The sequence below is a fragment of the Dendrobates tinctorius genome, unplaced genomic scaffold (genome assembly GCF_039654945.1).
Source record: "Dendrobates tinctorius isolate UK_male_01 unplaced genomic scaffold, ASM3965494v1 ptg000016l, whole genome shotgun sequence".
Taxonomy (NCBI): domain Eukaryota; kingdom Metazoa; phylum Chordata; class Amphibia; order Anura; family Dendrobatidae; genus Dendrobates; species Dendrobates tinctorius.
The window spans coordinates 66302905-66324264 of NW_027361684.1; the positions used below are offsets into that span (position 1 = coordinate 66302905).

Here is a 21360-nt window from a genome sequence, read left to right on the forward strand (position 1 = left end):
AATAACCAATAAATTTTGTTCAACTTTACAATTGTGTTCCACTTGTTGATTCTTCACCAAAAATTTACATTTGGTATCTTTATGTTTAAAGCATGATATGTGGGAAAAGGTTGAAAAGTTCCAGGGAGCCAAATTCTTTTGCAAGGCACTGTAGCATATAGTCTACAAGTAATACAATGTTCACCAACTACCTTATATGAAGGAGCTCTGTATTTAATGTACAGGTAATACACTGACATTATATACAGGAGCTCCATATATAGCATATTGTACAAGTAATACAATGTTCACCATTGACATTATACATAGGAGCTCTGTATAAAGTGTATAGTATACAGGTAATTCAGTGATCACCAGTGACATTATACACAGGAGCTCTATATATATATTGTCACTGCACAGATAATACAGTGATCACTGGTTACATTATACACATGATCTCTGTATATAGTATAAAGTGTATAGTGTCAGTGTACAGGTAACACACTGACTCACCGGTGATGTCTCTAGTTGAAGTCCTTCATCTCTGCTTTTCATCTTCATCCAGTGCACACCGCCATCACTTCTTCCAGAGAGGACTCATCTCTGCAGAAAATAACAGTTATTTAGATCACATTCCCCAATTTTTCCACAACCTCTACACTATGCCTGATGAAGAAAAAAGTGACCATGTTGCCCTGCAGAGTAACAGGACCTCTCCTCCCCCACACTGAAAACAGTATCCTCAGAAATAATATCCTTTAATTAGCCCCTACAGTAATAATATCCCACATTCTGGAACCCACATGTCTTCCCATTCTGGACCCCACGTGTCCTCCTATTCTGCCTCATGTCTCTCCATACTGCCCCATGTCTCTCCATATTGCCCCATAGTCATCCATGATAGTATAATGCATCTCAGTCATATATAGTAGTGTAATGCACCCAAATAGCAGTTTAATGCACCCCCATAGTAGTATAATGCACCCCATAGTCATATATAAAGTATAACACACCCCTATAGTCATATATAATAGTATAATGGACCCCATAATCATATATAGCAGTTAATGCATCCTCATAGTAGTATAGTGCACCTCATAGTCATACATAAAGTGTAATGCACCCCCATAGTCTTGTATAATAGTATAATGCACCCCACAGTCATATATAGCAGTATAATGCACCCCCATAGTAGCATAATGTACCCCCATACTCATATATAGTATAATGCACCCCCATAGTAGTATAATGCACCCCATAGTCATATATAAAGTATAACACACCCCTATAGTCATATATAATATTATAATGGACCCCATAGTCATATATAGCAGTTAATGCATCCTCATAGTATTATAATGCACCTCATAGTCATACATAAAGTGTAATGCACCCCCATAGTCATGTATAATAGTATAATGCACCCCACAGTCATATATAGCAGTATAATGTACCCCCATACTCATATATAGTATAATGCACCCCCATAGCAGTATAGGGCATCCCCATAGCATTATAATGCAGCTCTATAGTAGTGTAATGCAGTTCCATAGTAGTATAATGCAGTCCCATAGTAGTATCATGCACCCCATAGCAGTATAATGCACCCCCATAGTAGTATAATGCATCCCTATAGGGGTATAATGCACCCCCATAGCAGTATAGGGCATCCCCATAGCATTATAATGCAGCTCTATAGTAGTGTAATGCAGTTCCATAGTAGTATAATGCAGTCCCATAGTAGTATCATGCACCCCATAGCAGTATAATGCACCCCCATAGTAGTATAATGCATCCCTATAGGGGTATAATGCACCCCCATAGCAGTATAGTGCACTGATGTCAGCTGCCGGCCTGTGATTGGCTGGTTGCTGTTAATTGTTGCAGTGCAGGAGGAATCTCCCGCACATCAATAGATTTTAACTGAATGTCTGAGGATGCACGATCAGTTACTGAAGCGGCAGGATCCTGCTGCTGGGGCCCAGTAAGCAGAAGAGAGGAGGCCTGCCCTGGGCCCCCTCTGCTCACTGGGCCCCAAATGCCAGTAAGTGCAGTAATGCCCTGATGGTGGCCCTGCATGCACACATCACACAAAGACAGTGTACATATCAAACAAAGAGCGCACGCCCCCATCACACACAGTGTACATATCACACAAACAATGCAGGCACACATCACACAAAGACAGCAAACACATCACCAAACACAGCGTACACATCACACAAAGAGCACACACACATCACATACAGTGTATACATCACACACAGACAATGTACACATCACACAAACAGCACACGCACACGTCTCACACACACACACAGTGTACACATCACACAAACAGCGCATGCACACATCACGCTAAAACAGAGTAGACATCAAAACAAAGCACGCCCACATCACAGAGTATACATCACCAAGCACAACACACATGTCACATAAGCACAGTGACTACATCATACAAGGACAACACACAAACAACCACAGTCTGAACACTGCAATACAGGCTTGTTCGCGGTGTGCATGGCCCATGTGTTTGTGTCTACTTTATAAACATGTACATGTCAGTCTTGCAGATTGAAGGCTCTGACCATTATTGCCAATAATCCTCTGCCTGCGGGAAACTGTGCGCTCAGAGTACAACACAGTTCAGCACAATCTCACATAAACAATCTCTTTGGAACTTTCTTGCCTCCAGACACACAGACAGAAAGAAAACTCAGTGGCCGGACATTTAACCTGCGGAACCGCATCCGTGAGGTTAGATATGGTGAGTAGCCATCCTGCCCATCTCTTAGGCTGGTTTCACATTTGCGTCTGTGTGCTCAGCGTTTGATCCGCATAGATCCGCATGCGTCATGCGTACATATATTTGACATGAGCAAAACCCAATACCAAAAGCACAGAATATATAGAGAATACCAAACAGGAAATTTGTGTAATAACAAAGTTTATTTAGATGAACATATAGGCATAATGGCAAGACAATATTAAAAGTTCAAAAGTTAAAAAGCAATGTGCGCATATACAGGATCAATAAAGATACCATATAAAATAGATAGTGCTTAATAGATATATATATATAACCCTCAAAGGTTATAAAAGTCCATATAAAAACCTCTGGTAAACAGTGATAAGAGTGAATAAGTGGAAATAATAAATAAAAAATAATGCAATATGGTAAAGTGCAAAACAATGATTAAATAAGCACACAAAGTGCAAAGCTGCAATATACAAAGAACCTATGAGACATGAACCAGACTTCCACAACCTCACCTCTGTAGCAGAGTTTGCCTTTTGTTCAGGCAGTTTTGCACCTCCTACACAGCTGTGTCTGTTTCAGTTAATGACTGTATTCAAACTACATATGAAGATGATGATGATCATTATCATATTTGACTATAATGCTTCAAAATCCCTGACTTTGTGCAAGCATACCAAGAAAAATGTATGCTGTTATGAAGACAAAGGGCCGTCACACCAAATATGTCATTTAGATTTCGCTATTGTTTTACTTAGAATTGATAATAGTTTATTAATTATCAAAATGCAATTTTGAAATTATTCTTACTTTGTAGCAGTATATATATATATATACATATATATGTGTCAGCACTTTACATGGAAAACTATTTTTTTCTTTTAGGATGTTCAGGAGCTCTTGCAAAACAATTTGTATCTAGATACAATGAGTCAACAGTCACCATAATGGACCTGCCCAAAGTTGTGGAAACAGCTAAGAAACGTTTTATAACAGATAAGGATCAACAGATATATTTCCTTGAAGGTGCAGTAAATAAAACTTCATTGGTTATAAAAAGGAAGAATATTTCAGATATGTGTAATGGCTTACTAGCGATACATTCAGTGTACAGATATACAGCATAACATGGCTTTTTATGGAGGACAATGTACTTTGTCACTGACTTTTGGCACGGAATCTGTAGTTTGAGGTTTACGTTTAATTAAAATGACCTTTGTCTCATGTAGGCATTAGGCAGCATTCACAGTTCATGTACAAGGCAGATATGTGTCAGTGCTGCCTCAGCTAAATAAATTACAGTTCTTTCTCCTGGATCAAACTTTATACGCAGAAGAAGAGGTACTGTATGTTCCTACCAGTTTTGGCATCCCCTTTAGGCTGAGCTCCAGCAGCTTCCAGGACCAAACAGAAATGATCAACTCCATGCACAGTTCACTCTAAACAAGATGGAGCTTCCACAAGTTACTCTGCTGCTTCAACACATAAACTGCTTAGGTTTCCTATCTGACCTGTGCAGTCTCTCTTCAGAGCGTGGCTCAGGTTTGTCTCTCTCCCACCTACAGCTCACATTTTGGCTTGTCACTCACCAGCTTCAACACGTTGCTCAACATTCAGCAGACTGACTAAGGTGAACACTTAGCCTGGTTATAAGCAGAGCTACACAGCTGATCTAAAAATTTCTAGGAGAATTATCAAAATTGAAGTGTACGTGTAGATATGTCAAAAATACATGAAATGGAAAATATATTTTTAAAAAAATTGCAGAATGTGAATAGAGCAGACATCTCCTTTCTAAACTTTGTGCTATTACGGAAATAATCTATGATTGATTAACCCCATCCTGACATGTGACGTATAAGTACATTAAATATCAGGTGCAGGATGTAGAGCTCTCCATGAGCTGAATCCAAACCATGTACCATTGTAACTGTATCTAACAGTTGAGACAAATCAAGATTTATCCACTATATGCTGCTGTCAGGCACTGACTGTAACATTTAAGTGGTTAGATACTGGGAGGTAGTGAGGGATCAGTATTGTTGCCCATTCGACCCCTTGTGATGCATTCAGGGTTCCAATGTGTTACTGTGGCAGCCAATGGCTACTTAAGTCCCCATTAGACCATCTTTCTACTTCTGTGAAGCCCTGCTTGGGACAAAGGCTCTGTAAAGAAAAAAAATTGAATGTTTTTCATTCACTTCACATCTCTGTAAAAAGACGCTAAGGCTATATGCACACGTTGTGGATTTTGTTGTGGATCCACAGCGTTTTTTCCACATGGATTTACACCAAATCCGCCGCAAAGGGTAGATCAAGCAATGTTAATCAATGGGAATCCAGAACTGGTGTGCACATGCTGCGGCATTTTATTTTCTGCAGCATGTCAATTCTTTTGCGGATCTGCAGCGTTTCTGCACGCATTGACTTACGCTGAGTCCGCCAAATCCACAGCTAAACCGCAGGTGTAAAAAGGGCTGCGGATTTGCGTGACAAAAATGCTGCGGAAAGGAATAAGGAAGAGTGTGTGGGCGGAAAATATGTGCGTGTCTGTCTGTGTCTGTTTGCGGGTGTCTGTCAGCGTGTGTCTGTGTGTATGTCTGTCTGCGGGTGTCTGTGGATGGCTGTGTGTAGCCAGGCATCATCTGATGGGACTACTACGCCCATCCGGCTTTGTCTGCTGTCACATATAACACTGACAGCATGAGCCAATAATGAGATAGAAGTACCATCATCCAGCGACTGTGTTCAATTGCAAAACAAAAAAACACATTCATACTCACCAATCACTTAATCTCCGATTCCCTCGATCTCCTGCAACAAAAATAAAATAATAAACCAACATATACTTACATTTCCACCGTAGTCAATTTTAATAACGAGTGTCCCATGATGATCTTGTGTAGAACAGTCACATCAGGAGATGTGACCGCTCTACTCGACCCTGGTTGATAGACTGACAGGAGGTGATCCTCCCGCAGTGTGTCACTGCGCTGCTGTGAGAGTTCACCAGAGTTCATGCTGTCACTTGCTGCACCACTGCGTGAGAAAATTCTCACACAGCGGTAGTGCCGTAAGTGAGAGCACGAACTCAAGTGAACTCTCAGTGATACACTGCAGGAGCAATTATCTCCTATCAGTGTTTCACCGGAGGCGGGTCCCTATGTGACTGTTCTACACATGAGATTGTCGTGGGACACTCAGTAAATGGACTAAGTCAGACAGGGAGTATTTTTGTTGGTTTATTATTTTATTTTTGTTGCAGGAGATCGAGGGAATTGGGGGATTAGGCATTCAGTAAGTATGGTAAATTAAGATTCAATAAAGGAGTCTGTGTCATTATTTCAAATAAAAGACTTTATTCTGGCTGTGTTTATTTACCATATAACTATAGGATTAGGAATGCATAGGTATCTTATTGATGCTTCTCCATTACTAATCTGTGGGCTTGATGTCACTGGAAAATACAAAGGTGACATTGTAAGGGGGTGGCATTGCTATGGACAGTAGTGACAAGCTGCCCCTTTAAGAGATAGCACCCCATTTGTTAGATCAGTGGGACATTCTGCACTTCCCTGCTGTAAGGCTGTTTTGGTTTTGTCTGTCTGGCTACAGAGGGGAGGGGCTGCTTTTCTGTGTGGAGAAGAGGAGATTTCTGCCAGAAGCTGACATGCCTGCCTGAGCTATGAGGAGAAGAATGTTCAGCATGAGACTGTGACTTTGTAAACTATTCTGGGGATTAAAAGACCACGTTGCACAGAGCTTCCAGGGAGGACGTCACATCATCTTGCAGAGAACTGCAGGGGGCCCCCAGGAAGGAACTGAGACACCGAATTTACCGTGAGTGTTAACCCCTTGTGCGCACATGTCTAGGGCTTAGGATAGGCTGCAATAGACAGAGCACTTTAGCCGTGCAGCCGAAGTAGCAGCGGCCAGTCAAGCTATAGTTAGAGTAGCAGCATACTGTACTTTATTGTATTGTTTGTCCTTTTGCAAAATACACTGATCTGTAATAGTTGGTGCTCCGTGCCATTTGTGCGGCCCAGCTAGAGAATATCACTTTTGTAAATTGTTTTATGTCATTGCATACCCCTGTTTACACTTTCCTAACACTGCATTCATTGCCTGTAAATAAATTAACCCTTTGTTGTTTGCACCTCATCTTGTTTACCGTAGTCTCCCTGCATTGTGGTGGTCCCCCGGCCATCGCTTCAAGTGGCGCTGCGAGCAGGGTGACTATCACCAAGATGCAGGCAGAAGGTGGCAAGAATGCTAGTGTTAAAGGGGATGCTGTGGGCATTGGTGGAACCCCTGCAAGGACACTCCCTATGGGCACCATATTTAGTGTGCTTCCGAAATTTGATGACAATAATAAGCCCCTGTCTGATTGGGTGTCCCGGCTGCAAAGCACCCTGAAGATTTATAGCATCAGCACAGGCCTTGAAGTGTACATTGCGTTGACTGCCTTGGAGGGAGAGGCCTGTAAAAACATCTATCTACAGCCAGAACTCACCCGTAGTACCCTGAAGGAGTTAGTGAAATTCCTGGAAGAGATCTACAGCCAGCCTGCTAGCGCGGGACACCTCTGCGCCAAATTTTTCTCTAGACTGCTGCAGGAAAAAGGGATCTCTCAGTATGCGACAGCACGGCAAGAAGTGTTGGCAGAAGTGCAAAGGAAAGAGACTGATGGACTTGGTGGCCTGGGCTTCACAGACCGGATACTCCGGGAACAATTCATTCTGGGACTGCATAGCACATCCTTGAGGAGAACGCTGTCAGAATGGGTCCGTGTAGATCCTGTCAGGAACACCGCACTGCACTTACTCACTGAGCCAATGCGCGTGTCCTGAGTAAGACAAACTGTGCTCAGAGATACCTGTGGAGCGGGCAGCAGCAGAGAAGATGCTTGCTTCAGACCCGCAGGACCTGAAGCACGTGAATGCTGGGGGCGTGGCCTAAACTCCAGAGAGCTAGGAATTGCAGGGAAACTCCTAGAATGGTAACTATGGAACAAAGTTACAAGTTGGCATAAACAGGGACATAAACCAGATCAGGTCGGGGTCAAAGCACGAGATAGCACGACAATTATCAGAGGGCTAGACAGAACGGATAGTCAAGACGTAGCCAAGAAGTCAGAAACCAGAGAAGCAGATATACAGGACAGAATTAACAGACAAACTCACAACAGGGGACAGAACCGGATCAGAACCATATAAGCAAGCTATAAGACACCGAACAGGCACACAGGGGTCACCACACTCGGCCAAAGGCAAAAGTATAACTGACAGGGATTGGAGTTTCTCAGGGCTATAAAAAGCTCTCCCTGAACCAAAGAGAGGCCACAATAATTAATCCCAGGCGTGCAGGTCAAAGCCTGAACTGAGCTCAAGACATTAACCCCTGACGTGCAGGTCAGAAACCTGCACTGGGATCATGACAGATCCGACTTTCATTCCGTCAAATCCTGGCAGAAGCAGTGGCCCGAAGCAAGGAAGATAGTTACGCGTCTGGTGTGATGTGTGTCCAGGGTGCAAATACCAGAGGAGACCCAAATCACCAGGAGACGCTGGTCCAGGTAGTGCATGACTTGCAGCGGTCTCTTGTCAGTATGCAAGATAAATTAACCCAGATGGAGCAAAGAATGGGAGAACAACAGTCTGACTCAAAGCACTCATATGACCATCCTTCGGCCCGACCTTTAAGAGGGCAGTGGGTGCAAGCTTCCCCCCGCCAGGCATCAGAGGCACGAAGACAGGCTCGGGGTGCCCCTCGGCGAAGAGGAGGCATCCAATGCTGGGAATGTGGAGGACAAGGGCACCTTGCCAGGGACTGTCGGAATTATGCTCAAAGCCAGCAACAGCCGCCGTTAAACTACCAACCCCCGCAGTAACGCGGCACTCTGTGGGGGTAGCAAGAAGAGAGGCCGCTCCTTGTCATAATGAACACTTGATTGCTGGGAGTCCCATCCTGCGTGCTGAACTTGAGGGCGTTCCAGTAGATTGCTTGATAGATACTGGTTCACAAGTGACAGCGATGCCAGAATCATATTTCAAACAGCATTTTTAGGCCCTGGCTAAGCCAGAGAAGGAGACATTGATCCGGTTTTTTGCTGACAATCAACAGTCAATCCTGGTCACAGGGGTTGTGTGGATGAATATTCAAATCTGCGGGCAAGAAGTAGGAAAGAAAGGGATCCTGCTAGTCCCTGAGCCCATCAAAGAAGATGTGCCTGTAGTACTGGGAGTGAATATCCTACGAGAACTCGATCAGATAATCTTCACCAAACGGGGACCCAGTTACTGGAAGAAGGCTGCCACACACAAGCCTACTCAAGAAGCCCTTCAGCGATTGATCCGCATCTGTGGGATGCAGAAGAGTGTGCCATCTTATCAGGCGGTAGGGGTCATTAGGGCCTCTGGGAAGGAGTCTGTAATCCTGCCTCCCGTGTGAGAAAGTATATTACACCTTCCAGTGGGGACTCATCGCAACCTTGATGGGCTGGAGGTGATAGTTCAGCCTGTGGTAGGCGGAGGAGCGGACCAAGAAGTCATGATGGCTCGTACGATAGTTGTGGTCCAGCGAGGACACGTCCGCAAAAGAGCTTTGAACGTGGGCCCCGGGGAAGTCACCTTGCCACGGGGACAGATCTGGCCCAGGTGTACCTACACAAGGGCGAAGTGGTGAGTCAAAGAGATGTCTTTATTGCCGATCGAAGGTGCGGGGTGGACCCTGGCAGTCGCTGCGGGGTCCGAAGAGAAGCCATCCCCAGAGTAGAATGGGCAAATCATCCTTGACCAAATTAAGTGGATGTGGAGGCTCTTGGCCCTGAGCTTGTGCGGGCAATGTAAGCTATGCTGTAGGAAAATCAGGCCGCATTCGCCCATAACGCCGAAGATTTTGGCTGCACCAAAGCGATCACACACGAGATACCAACTGGGGACGCTTGTCCAATTTGAAAATGATACCGGCAAATCCCATCCAAGATGTACCAAGAGGTGAAGACATTACTGAGGCAGATGCTGGATTCAGGAGTAGTGCAGAGTAGAGTTGAGCGACTTTTGGTTTTTTAGGGTCGCGTTTCGTTTCGTGAAACCCGACTTTTCCAAAAGTCGGGTCGAGCAAGATCGTCCGATTATAGGGAAAAGTCGGGGTCGTCCCGAAACACGAAACCCAATGTAAGTCAATGGGAAATAAAAGTCGGCAATGAGAGGAGGACAGGAAACACACCTACAGTGCCCATTTGAATGCCAAAAGCATCAGTTCTTCTTACTTAAGCTTGTCAACCTTAATAACTTCATAATACAAGTTACGCACTGAAAAATGGGGGTTATTTGGCTAAAGTTGTGGGGGGGGGAGGGCTGGCTCCAGGTTTTCATGTGCCCTGGGCGAAAGAGCGCCCCTTTAACACATACCACAACTCATCATGCTCCGATACGGCAGAGAAATAGCGGTATAGTACAATGAAAAATACTTCACTTTTTACATCTCATGACGAGGCCCATCTATTTCTCCATACAGAATCATTGGTCCCATATAATGTTTGAAACAGTATATGATGAGCTCCACATAATGCTACAGTATATGTTGGTCCCCATGGATGAAGCTCCACTGTCTTATGGGCCCAAATAATGCTCCAAACATAATGGGCCCCATTTCTAATGCTCTAGTGTATAATGGGCCCTGTAAATGCTGCTCCAGTGTCTGATGTCCACCTTTGGAATGTTCCAGTGTATGGTGGGCCCCATCTATCATTCTCCAGAGTAACGTGCTCCCCAAAAATTGCTGTCCCAACATTGAAAACAATGAAATAAGTCTCCTCGCTAGGGAATCCCTGTACTAGTCTGGACTCCTCGTCGTCCCCATCTTCCATCTCACTGCACAGTATTTCAACCTTGCAAGTGCTGTGATCCTGAGCAAGCAGGGGGGGCCCACTCGTTGGCGACGGCACTGGCACAGGGCCCCTGATAGTACGGTGGTGTGTCTGATGGCGGGTGGGCCGAACCTGCACTTTCATCTGCAGCTTCCTCTTTGTCACCGTGTAAGATGGAACTGTATATGGGAAGGGTAACCTGAGTTTCATCAGGGTCAGATTCAGGCCGTGTAGCGTGCGAGGGGAATGTAGTGGTCTGGGTCAATGTACCAGCAGATTCATCGAGCAGTGGCTGGGCATCAGTGCACTTGTGTCGCCCCCAGGAGTATGGTCGCCACAGTGGCATTACCTTCCTCCTAGGGAGTGTGATGTCATGCTTGGGAGCAACAAAGGATCTCTCTAGCAGGTTAACTGATTGGGCGGCGTTATTCCCACGAGTCATGACCCTCCAAACAGCGTTCATGAAGGCAAAGTGTTTGTTTTACGTGGGCAGTATGGTTGCAAAGCTGAACCTTAAAGGAATGTCCAGAAGGGCACCACCAGGAGTGGAGCCTACGGTTAAATTAGACTCCACCTGGGAAACCTCAACCATGCCAGCTACAGAACAGATGCACACATTGCAAGCTTAATTCCGTTAACGAACGAGACTCCGTCATGCCCCGCGGTCCGAGTCCGGCTTACTAGAGGGACACGTGAGGCTCTGGAACATATTGGCCAATAACTGGTGTGTCATGCCCTTACATGTCCGTGGCTGCATGTGCGCTACACTGAAAAGGCCAGCGTTTGTCGCTTACAGGTGCAGATAACCCGCTGAACAACGTTAGTGATGGGGATCACTGATTACAATTATTACCCGCGAACAATGATTTCCCAGTAAGTGCAGGTCAACTGCAGTTCCGGAATTAGGCCTAACCGTCATTCCTGAAAAAATGAAAAACTTACGTGTGCAAACCACAGGTGCTGTAGCTTGCTTAACAGCTCGCCAGCCATTCTCACGCCCAGTATGGATTACACGTGATTGCACAAAGGTTAGAAAGGGTACCGTATCCCCAGATAACATGTATGGATAGCGTACACATTCAAAATATATGTCTCAGGAGGCAGGCTCAGACGGTGTTAGGCCCAGTATGGATTGCACGTGATTGCACAAAGGTTAGAAAGGGTACCGTATCCCCGGATAACATGTATGGATAGCGTACACATTCAAAATATATGTCTCAGGAGGCAGGCTCAGACGGTATAGGCCCAGTATGGATTGCACGTGATTGCACAAAGGTTAGAAAGGGTACCGTATCCCCGGATAACATGTATGGATAGCGTACACATTCAAAATATATGTCTCAGGAGGCAGGCTCAGACGGTGTTAGGCCCAGTATGGATTGCAAGTGATTGCACAAAGGTTAGAAAGGGTACCGTATCCCCGGATAACATGTATGGATAGCGTACACATTCAAAATATATGTCTCAGGAGGCAGGCTCAGACGGTGTCAGGCACAGTATGGATTTGACTGCACAGATTACACAGCGGAGGAGCAGGGAGAGGTAAAGATTGCAAATGCTGGGGCCCTGCCCAAGCAAGGGGGGCCCACTCGTGGGCGTCGGTACTGGCACTGGGCCCCTCATAGTACAGCGGTGTGTCTGACGGAGGGTGTGCACCACCACCGTCAGAGACACTTGATTGCACTATGAGGGACCCTGTGCCAGTGCCCGCGCCCAAGAGTCGGCCTACCCACCTGTCCAGGGCAACGGCACTCGCACGGTGTTGTGCGCTAGGTGGTGACCCCGGCCATGGGGGGGGAGGCAGCACAGTTAGGGAGTTTTATAAAGTGGCATATGTTGATGTTGGACATTCAGCTGATGCAAAAGGCGAAATAGGTCAAGTCCCAGGAAGAGGTGGACCAAAGCAAGCCATTTTTCTGTCACCCTATGTGTCATCAGGGGAAGGTGGGACAAAATCCTTGGAAACCCATGCATGGTTCATTTTAATGAAGGTTAGATCATCCACATTTTGGGTTGACAGACGGGTCCTTTTTTCTGTCAGGATTGATCCAGCTGCACTGAAGACTCTTTCCGATAGCACACTTGCAGCTGGGCAAGCGAGCTCCTGTAAGGCATATTGTGCCAATTCAGGCCAGGTGTCCAGTTTAGCGGCCCAATAGTCAAAGGGGAATGACCTGTGTGGGAGAACATCGATATGGGAGGAAAAGTAGTATGTAACCATGGTTGACAACTACTGTCTCCTGTCACTTTCCATCGATGCAGTATTACCAGTTGTGTGAGCGGTATTTGAAAAATCAGTCCACAACATTGTCATGAAACCCCTGTCTCCAACGCCACTTCTGCTGTGTGCACCACGAACACCTCTGCCAGGCTGCCCCCGGCCCGTACGGCTCGTGTGAGAACCATCACCGCTGCTGTGTGCTGGGAATGCCTCAAGCAACCGATTTACCAGAGTTGCTTGTTTATTAGCCAATATTAGGTCAAGGTTCTCCTGTGGCATGATGTTTTGTAATTTGCCTTTATAGCGTGGATCCAGGATGCTGGCCAACCAGTAGTCGTCATCGTTCATCATTTTGGCAATGCGGGGGTCCCTTTTTAGGATCCGCAAGGCATAATCTGACATGTGGGCCAATGTTCCCGGTGTCAATGATGCACTGCGAGTGCTGGTTGGAGGAGCACTTTCTGGCAAATCCACATCCCTCCAGTCACGCACAAACCCTGTACCAGACCTTGCCACGCCAACATTTTCACTTGCCCCACGAGATGCATCCTCCTCCCCTAAGTAATCATCCCCATCATCATCCTCCTCCTCCTCTTCTTCCTCCACCTCGTCCAGGAGAGGTCCCTGAGCAGACAATGGCTGAATGTCATCAAGGATTCCCTCCTCCTCTTCCTCCTCATCAACATTGGCTGCAGACGCCTGCTCCTTAAGGTGCGTCAAAGTTTGCATGAGCAGACGCATAAGTGGGATGCTCATGCTTAGGATGGCGTCGTCTGCGCTTACCAGCCGTGTGCATTCCTCAAAACACTGAAGGACTTTACAGAGGTCTTTCAGCTTCGACCACTGCACACCTGTCAACTCCATGTCTGCTCTCAAAGTGCCTGGCCGTGTATCCTCCCACAAATGCATTATGGCCTGCCTCTGCTCGCACAGCCGCTCCACCATGTGCAGGGTGGAGTTCCACCTTGTTGCAATGTCGATAATGAGGCGGTGGTTGGGAAGGTGGAGCAATCGCTGCAGCTTCTGCATACGAACGGAGTGTACAGGCGACCGGCGGATGTGCGCGCACAGTCTTCGCACCTTCTGGAGCAGGGCTGTTAACTCCGGATAATTTTTGAGGAAGCACTGGACCACCAGGTTCAAGGTGTGAGCCAAGCAAGGTATGTGGCTGAGTTTTGAAAGGGCTATGGCTGCCACAAAATTACGGCCGTTATCACTAACTACCTTGCCTGCCTCAAGATGTACACTGCCCAGCCATGACTCAGTTTGTCGCTTCAAGTACTCGGCCAGCACCTCGGCGGTATGTCTGTCGCCCAAACACATCATCTGCAACACAGCCTGCTGACGCTTTCCACTAGCTGCTCGATAGGGGGACACATCATGTGCAACAGTGGCAGCTGCAGATGGAGTGCTCGTACGACTGCGCTCTGTGGACGAGCTTTCGCTTCTGGAGGAGGAGGGTGGAACGCCTACAGCCAACTGTTTCCTATACCGTGGGCTAGGCAGCACTGTCCCACCACCACTGTCCCCTGTGGACCCTGCATCCACCACATTAACCCAGTGCGCAGTGATGGACACGTAATGGCCCTGGCCATGCCGACTGGACCATGCATCAGTTGTGAGGTGCACCTTTCCGCTCACTGACTGCTTGAGTGCATGGACAATGCGGTCTTTCTCATGATGGTGGAGGGCTGGGATGGCTTTGCGAGAGAAGAAGTGGCGACTGGGTAGGTCATAGCGTGGTACTGCATAGGCCATGAGTTCGCGGAAAGCTGTGCTTTCCACCAACCGAAAGGGCATCATCTCAAACGAGATTAGTTTGGCAATGTGGGCGTTCAAACCCAGTGTACGCGGATGAGAGACTGAGTACTTTCTTGACCTACTCATAGTGTCTGGGAGGGTGAGCTGGACTTGAGAGCTGCATATGGTGGAAGTAGCGGTGGACAGGGCGGACTGAGAGAGGGTTGATGATGGTGATAGAGTTGGTGTTCTTTCTGATGGCCTAGAATCAGTCTTTCTTTGATATAACAGTGGGATTCCCTGACTGCTGTGGCCTTGCAACGACACCTCAACATTTGCTGCTGTGCTAACCGGTGGGCTTACAGTGGGGGAAACAATGTAGCGTTGCTGACTACCTTCGTTGTGATCAGTTGCACATGTGGCACTTGAGGTTTGGTGTTGTGTCCACGCTTGCAAGTGCATGCTGGTTAAATGTCTAAGCATGCAACTGGTATTCAAATTTTTCAGATTTTTCCCTCGGCTAAAGGTCTTTGTGCACTTCTTACAGATAACCTTGGCCTGATCATGAGGATTTTGTTCAAAAAAGTGCCACACTGCACTCTTCCTACTTTGGCAGACATTTTGCGGCCTAGCACGCTGTGATCTTTTGACCCTCTGGACAAGCTGTCCAGCAACTCTTTTGATGTTTGGAACCTGTCTTTGGAGTGCTCCGGGCCTGCCAGATAACAGCTGTTGCGATGTCGATGTCTGCTGTGGATGCTCCTCATCTGAGCTATTGGAAGCAGCACCCTCTTCCCCCAATGGATGCCAATCTGCGTCAACAACTGGGTCATCCATCACCTCCTCTTCTATGTCATGTGCACCTTCCTCTGTGTCACCGTGTATGGTGGTATAGTGTGCGGGAAGGGGCACCTGAGTCTCATCAGGGTCTGAATCTGGCTCTGTACACTGCGAGGACAATGTAGTGTTCTGAGTGAATGTACCAGCAGAATCATCCATCAGCAGCTGTGCATCAGTGCACTCCATGTCAGATTCATCTTGGCCTGGGTAATTCACCATTTGACTTGATAATCCAGGCATGGTATGTGAAAACAGCTCCATGGAGTAATCAGTAGTATGGCCTGCGTCATCCTTCAATCTTGGTTGGGGTGAAGGACACAAGGAAAGGTGTGGTTCATGAACATGAGCCTCCAATGACGACTCAGTGCTTTTACTTTTTACAACTGAAGAAGAGGAGGCGATAGAGCTGGAGGCTGAGTCAGCAATGTAAGACAAAACTTTTTCCTGATGCTCTGGCTTTAAAAGCGGTTTGCCAACTCCTAGAAAACTAAGCGTTCGAGGCCTTATGTAGCCAGACGATGACGCAGGCTCAACACCTCCTGCATTCGGTCCTATTTTGCTCTTGCCACTACCATCAGATCCACCACCAACATCATCATTACCAGCTGCCAACCCCCGCCCAATTCCACAGCCTCTTCCACCAGCCTTCCTCATTTTTGGTAGAAATGTAGACAAAATCCAACAAACTATATAGTATGTAAAACAAGGTACAAGGTGTCTATAGGACAGGGGAGATTTTGAATTTCTGCACACACTTTTGGACACTGGACACTTTTGGATTGTGTGAGGCCCAATGAATATCTGAGCGCTATGTGACAGGCTCGATGGCACAGCTGTGACCTAAGTGACTAGAGGATAAGTGAGATTTTGAATCTCTGCACACACTTTTGGACACTGGACACTTTTGGATTGTGTGAGGCCCAATGAATATCTGAGCGCTATGTGACAGGCTCGATGGCACAGCTGTGACCTAAGTGACTAGAGGATAAGTGAGATTTTGAATCTCTGCACACACTTTTGGACACTGGACACTTTTGGATTGTGTGAGGCCCAATGAATATCTGAGCGCTATGTGACAGGCTCGATGGCACAGCTGTGACCTAAGTGACTAGAGGATAAGTGAGATTTTGAATCTCTGCACACACTTTTGGACACTGGACACTTTTGGATTGTGTGAGGCCCAATGAATATCTGAGCGCTATGTGACAGGCTCGATGGCACAGCTGTGACCTAAGTGACTAGAGGATAAGTGAGATTTTGAATCTCTGCACACACTTTTGGACACTGGACACTTTTGGATTGTGTGAGGCCCACTGATATCTGAGCGCTATGTGACAGGCTCGATGGCACAGCTGTGACCTAAGTGACTAGAGGATAAGTGAGATTTTGAATCTCTGCACACACTTTTGGACACTGGACACTTTTGGATTGTGTGAGGCCCACTGATATCTGAGTGCTATGTCACAGGCTCGATGGCACAGCTGTGACAAAAGGGACTAGAGGATAAGGGAGATTGGATTGCTTTTAAAAAAGCAGTTTGCGGAGCAGTGGGTAAACAGCAATGCCAGCCTGTCAGGAAGCCTTAAAAGGCAGCCCAACAACCAACACCACTGATACACCACAATATAGCCTCCCCTTGCACTGCACACACAGTGACTGGTGTGTTGTGCAGGCCAAATTGCTATCAGCAGCAGAAGCAGTTTATTTTTCTTCTCAGCAGGACAAAAAAAAAAAATTGGGATTGCTTTTAAAAAAGCAGTTTGAGGCCCAATGAATATCTGAGCGCTATGTGACAGGCTCGATGGCACAGCTGTGACCAAAGTGACTAGAGGATAAGGGAGATTGGATTGCTTTTAAAAAAGCAGTTTGCGGAGCAGTGGGTAAACAGCAATGCAGGAATGTCAGGAAGCCTTAGAAGGCAGCCCAACAACCAACACCACTGATACACCACTATATAGCCTCCCCTTGCACTGCACACACAGTGACTGGTGTGTTGTGCAGGTCAAATCGCTAGCAGCAGAAGCAGTTTTTTGGTCTTCTTCCCTGCCTAACGCTCTCCCTACAGAATCAGCAGCAACCTCTCCCTATACTGAGATCGGCAGAAGTAAGATGGCGGTCGGCGTGCACGCCCTTTTATACCCCCTGTGACGCCCACCAAAGCAAGCCAATCACTTGCATGCCCTTCTGAAAGATGGTGGTGACCCGTGCCTATGTCATCACGTTGCCCACAGTGTCCGTGGATCCTGATTGGCTGAAAAAGAGTGCAAAACAAACTTTTGAAACGCGACTTTGGCGCGTAAGTCGCCGACCTCGTGGCCGACCTCATCCTAGGGTCGGGTTTCGTTTCATGAAACCCGACTTTGCCAAAAGTCGGCGACTTTTGAATTTTTTCGACCCGTTTCGCTCAACTCTAGTGCAGAGTAGTCGGAGCCCTTGGGCGGCACCGGTGGTGCTCGTAAAGAAGGATGGGACCATCCGGTTCTGTGTAGATTACAGGAAACTCAATGCCTGCACTGTGCGAGTCTCATATCCGTTACCCCGCATCGAGGAATCCTTGACAGCGTTAGGGAAAGCCAAGTACTTCTCCACCTTGGACCTAGCGATCAGATACTGGCAAATTGTTTGAGTTTAACCAGATGCCCTTCGGCCTCTCCAATGCTCCAGGCACGTTTCAACGGCTGATGGAAAAGTGTTCGGGAGAGTTAAACTTTGAGGCTACCCTGATCTACCTGGATGACATCATTGTGTTCTCTGCCTCGTTCGAAGACCATCTTGCCTGGCTTGGACAGCTACTCGGAAGATTGCAGGATCATAGCCTGAAGGTGAAGCCAAAGAAGTGCCACCTCTTCAAGAGAGAAATCGAGTACCTGGGCCACATAGTGTCACAAGACGGAGTTCTGCCTTCACCAGAAAAAGTGGCTGCTATCCAGAAGTGGCCAGTCCCTCTCACCATGCGGGAACTCCAGGCCTTCCTTGGACTCGCCGGGTACTACCGATGGTTTGTCAAAGATTTCGCAAAGGTGGCGGGTAGAGATGAGCGACTTTGGCTTTTTTCAGGTCGAGTCGGGTTTCATGAAACCCGACTTTCGCAAAAGTCGGGTCGAACGAAATTGGCCGACTATAGGGAAAAGTCGGAGGCCGACTGAAACACGAAACCCAATGCAAGTCAATGGGGACGCAAAGTCGGCAGGGAGTGGAAGCAGTAAACACACCTACAGTGCCCATTTCAATGCCAAAAACATCAATTCTTATAACTGAAGCTTGTCAACCTTAATTTACTTCCTAATAATAGTTACGCATTGAAAACTGGGGGTTATTTGGCTAAAGTTGTGGGGGGGTTGGGTTGGCTCCAGGTTTTCGTGTGCCCTGGGCCAAAGAGTGTCAGTGCGCCCCTTTAACACATACCACAACTCATGATGCTCCGATACGCCACAGAAATATAGGTATAGTACAATGACACATACTAAACTGCTTACATGATATGACTGATCTATTTTAAATTGTACAATAGCTCAAAAACAGGACAGTATATTACTCCATACAGTGTTATAGCCACCACATTGTGCGCCATACAGAATAATGAGCCCCATATATTTCTCCATACCAAATAATTAGTCACATATAACGTTCCATACATTATATGATGAGCTCCACATAATGCTCCATATATAATGGGCCCCATTTGCAATGCTCCAGTGTATAATGGGCCCCTTAGATGCTACTCCAGTGTCTGATCTGCCCCATTTACAATGCTCCAGTACATGATGGGCCTCATGGATGATGCTCCAGTGTATGATGGGCCCTAATAATGTTCCATATATAATAGGCCCCATTTGTAATGCTCCAGTGTATAATGGGCCCCTTAGATGCTGCTCCAGTGTCTGATCTGCCCCATTTACATTGCTCCAGTACATGATGGGCCTCATAGATCATGCTCCAGAGTATCATGGGCCCTAATAATGCTCCATAAATAATGGGCCCCATTTGTAATGCTCCAGTGTATAATGTGCCCCTTAGATGCTGTTCCAGTGTCTGATCTGCCCCACTTACATTGCTCCAGTACATGATGGGCCTCATGGATGATGCTCCAGTACATGATGGGCCTCATGGATGATGCTCCAGTGTATCATGGGCCCTAATAATGCTCCATATATAATGGGCCCCATTTGTAATGCTCCAGTGTATAATGTGCCCCTTAGATACTGCTCCAGTGTCTGATCTGCCCCATTTACAATGCTCCAGTACATGATGGGCCTCATGGATGATGCTCCAGTGTATCATGGGCCCTAATAATGCTCCATATACAATGGACCCCATTTGTAATGCTCCAGTGTATAATGGGCCCCTTAGATGCTGCTCCAGTGTCTGATCTGCCCCATTTACATTGCTCCAGTACATGATGGGCCCTATTTTTAATTAACCCAGGCATGGTATGCGAAAAGAGCTCCATGGAGTAATCTGAGGTGTGTGCTTCTACATCTTTCACTTTTGGTGTGGGTGAAAGACACAAGGAAAGGGGTTGCTCCTGACCAGAAGCCTGCAGCTACTACTCTGTGATTGCATTTTTTACAACTTCAGAAGGGGAGGCAATAGAGCTGGAGGCTGTTTCAGCAATGTAAGCCACAAACAGTTCCTGATACTCTGGCTTTAAAAGCAGTCCACCTACTCCCAGAAAAGGGAGCCTTACAGGCCTTCCAGAGCTACACTATGACGCTGGCTCAACACCTGCCTTAGCTGCTATTGTGTTTTTGGCTCTACCAGCAGATGCACCACCACCACCATCAGTACCAGGTGGCCCTCCACGCCCACATCTGTGTCCTCTTCCACCATACTTCCTCATGTTTTGGTAATGGACCTAAAATACCAGCAGATATATGGTACTGTATCAGAAGCGTACAGCTCTATACAGTCTATGGACAACAGTAAATCTCTGTATATATTTCATGAGGCATACACAGACGCTCACAGGCTCAGTATGGATTACCCAATAAAATAACAAGTTGAAAAAGGGTACAGTATCACTAGATACAAGGTATATATTGTATAGTGTAAACATTCTGATTCTCCGTATACATTTCTAGAGCCAGACACAAACGCTGTCAGGCCCAGTATGGATTACACAAGAATATGAAAAGTTGAAAATGGGTTATGTAACACAAGCGTACAGCTGTATACAGTGTTGGGGTGATCTTAAAGTTCCAAATATATTGCCGGAGTAACAGACAGATGTTTACAGGCTCATTATGGAGTACACCAGAATCTAAATAGCTAAAAAAGGTTACTGTATCAGAAGCGTTCTGCTGTATACAGTGTTGGCCAAATTGAAAATATCGGTATATATTTCCGTAGTCACTCTCAGACGCTCACTCAGTTTGGTTTTGACCATAATAAAAAATGTTGCAAAAAAGGTCGTGGATAATAAGATAGCAAGCATATATTTTTTAGGGTACAATTGAAATCTCCGTATAAATAGTCCCGTAGTCACTCTCAGACGCTTACACAGTATGGATTTGACCGTAATGCTAAATGTCGAACAAAGGTACTGTATAACAAGATACAAGCTGTATCGAGTATAGTGTAAAAATGTGTTTCTCTGATTCACCGTATATATAGAAGGCGTAACCCACACACGCTCACTCACTATGGATGATGTAGGGAAGGTGGACTGACAGACAAACCAGCCTGTAGTGAAAAGCAGAGGTGTAGCGCATTGTAGGTGTGAAACCGCTAAGATAATGAGAAAGGGTGCAGTGTTTTAGCTTGCCCATTGGAAGGCAGTGGAGAGTGTAGGAGTGGGACTGAATAACTGCCATTGGTCAGAGAAACTGTTAGGTGATGGTGGGCGGTGTTACCAGAATTGGAAGTATAAAAGGCTAAGGGAAGGTTCAGGAAGAGTCAGTCAGCGAAGGGAGCACAGTAAAGAGGAAGTTCTGCTGAGGAAACAGAGAC

At 46.4% G+C, this 21360-nt stretch overlaps 1 protein-coding gene across 1 annotated transcript in view; it reads left to right on the top strand.

Moving 5' to 3' along the window:
- Window positions 1-21360, top strand: part of LOC141080603 (acetylserotonin O-methyltransferase-like) — a 293335-nt gene that overhangs the window by 218298 nt on the left and 53677 nt on the right. Inside the window, exon 6 of the mRNA XM_073565940.1 lies at window positions 3626-3766. Within this exon, the coding sequence (XP_073422041.1) occupies window positions 3626-3766 (141 nt within the window). The remainder of the gene's footprint in view (window positions 1-3625; window positions 3767-21360) is intronic.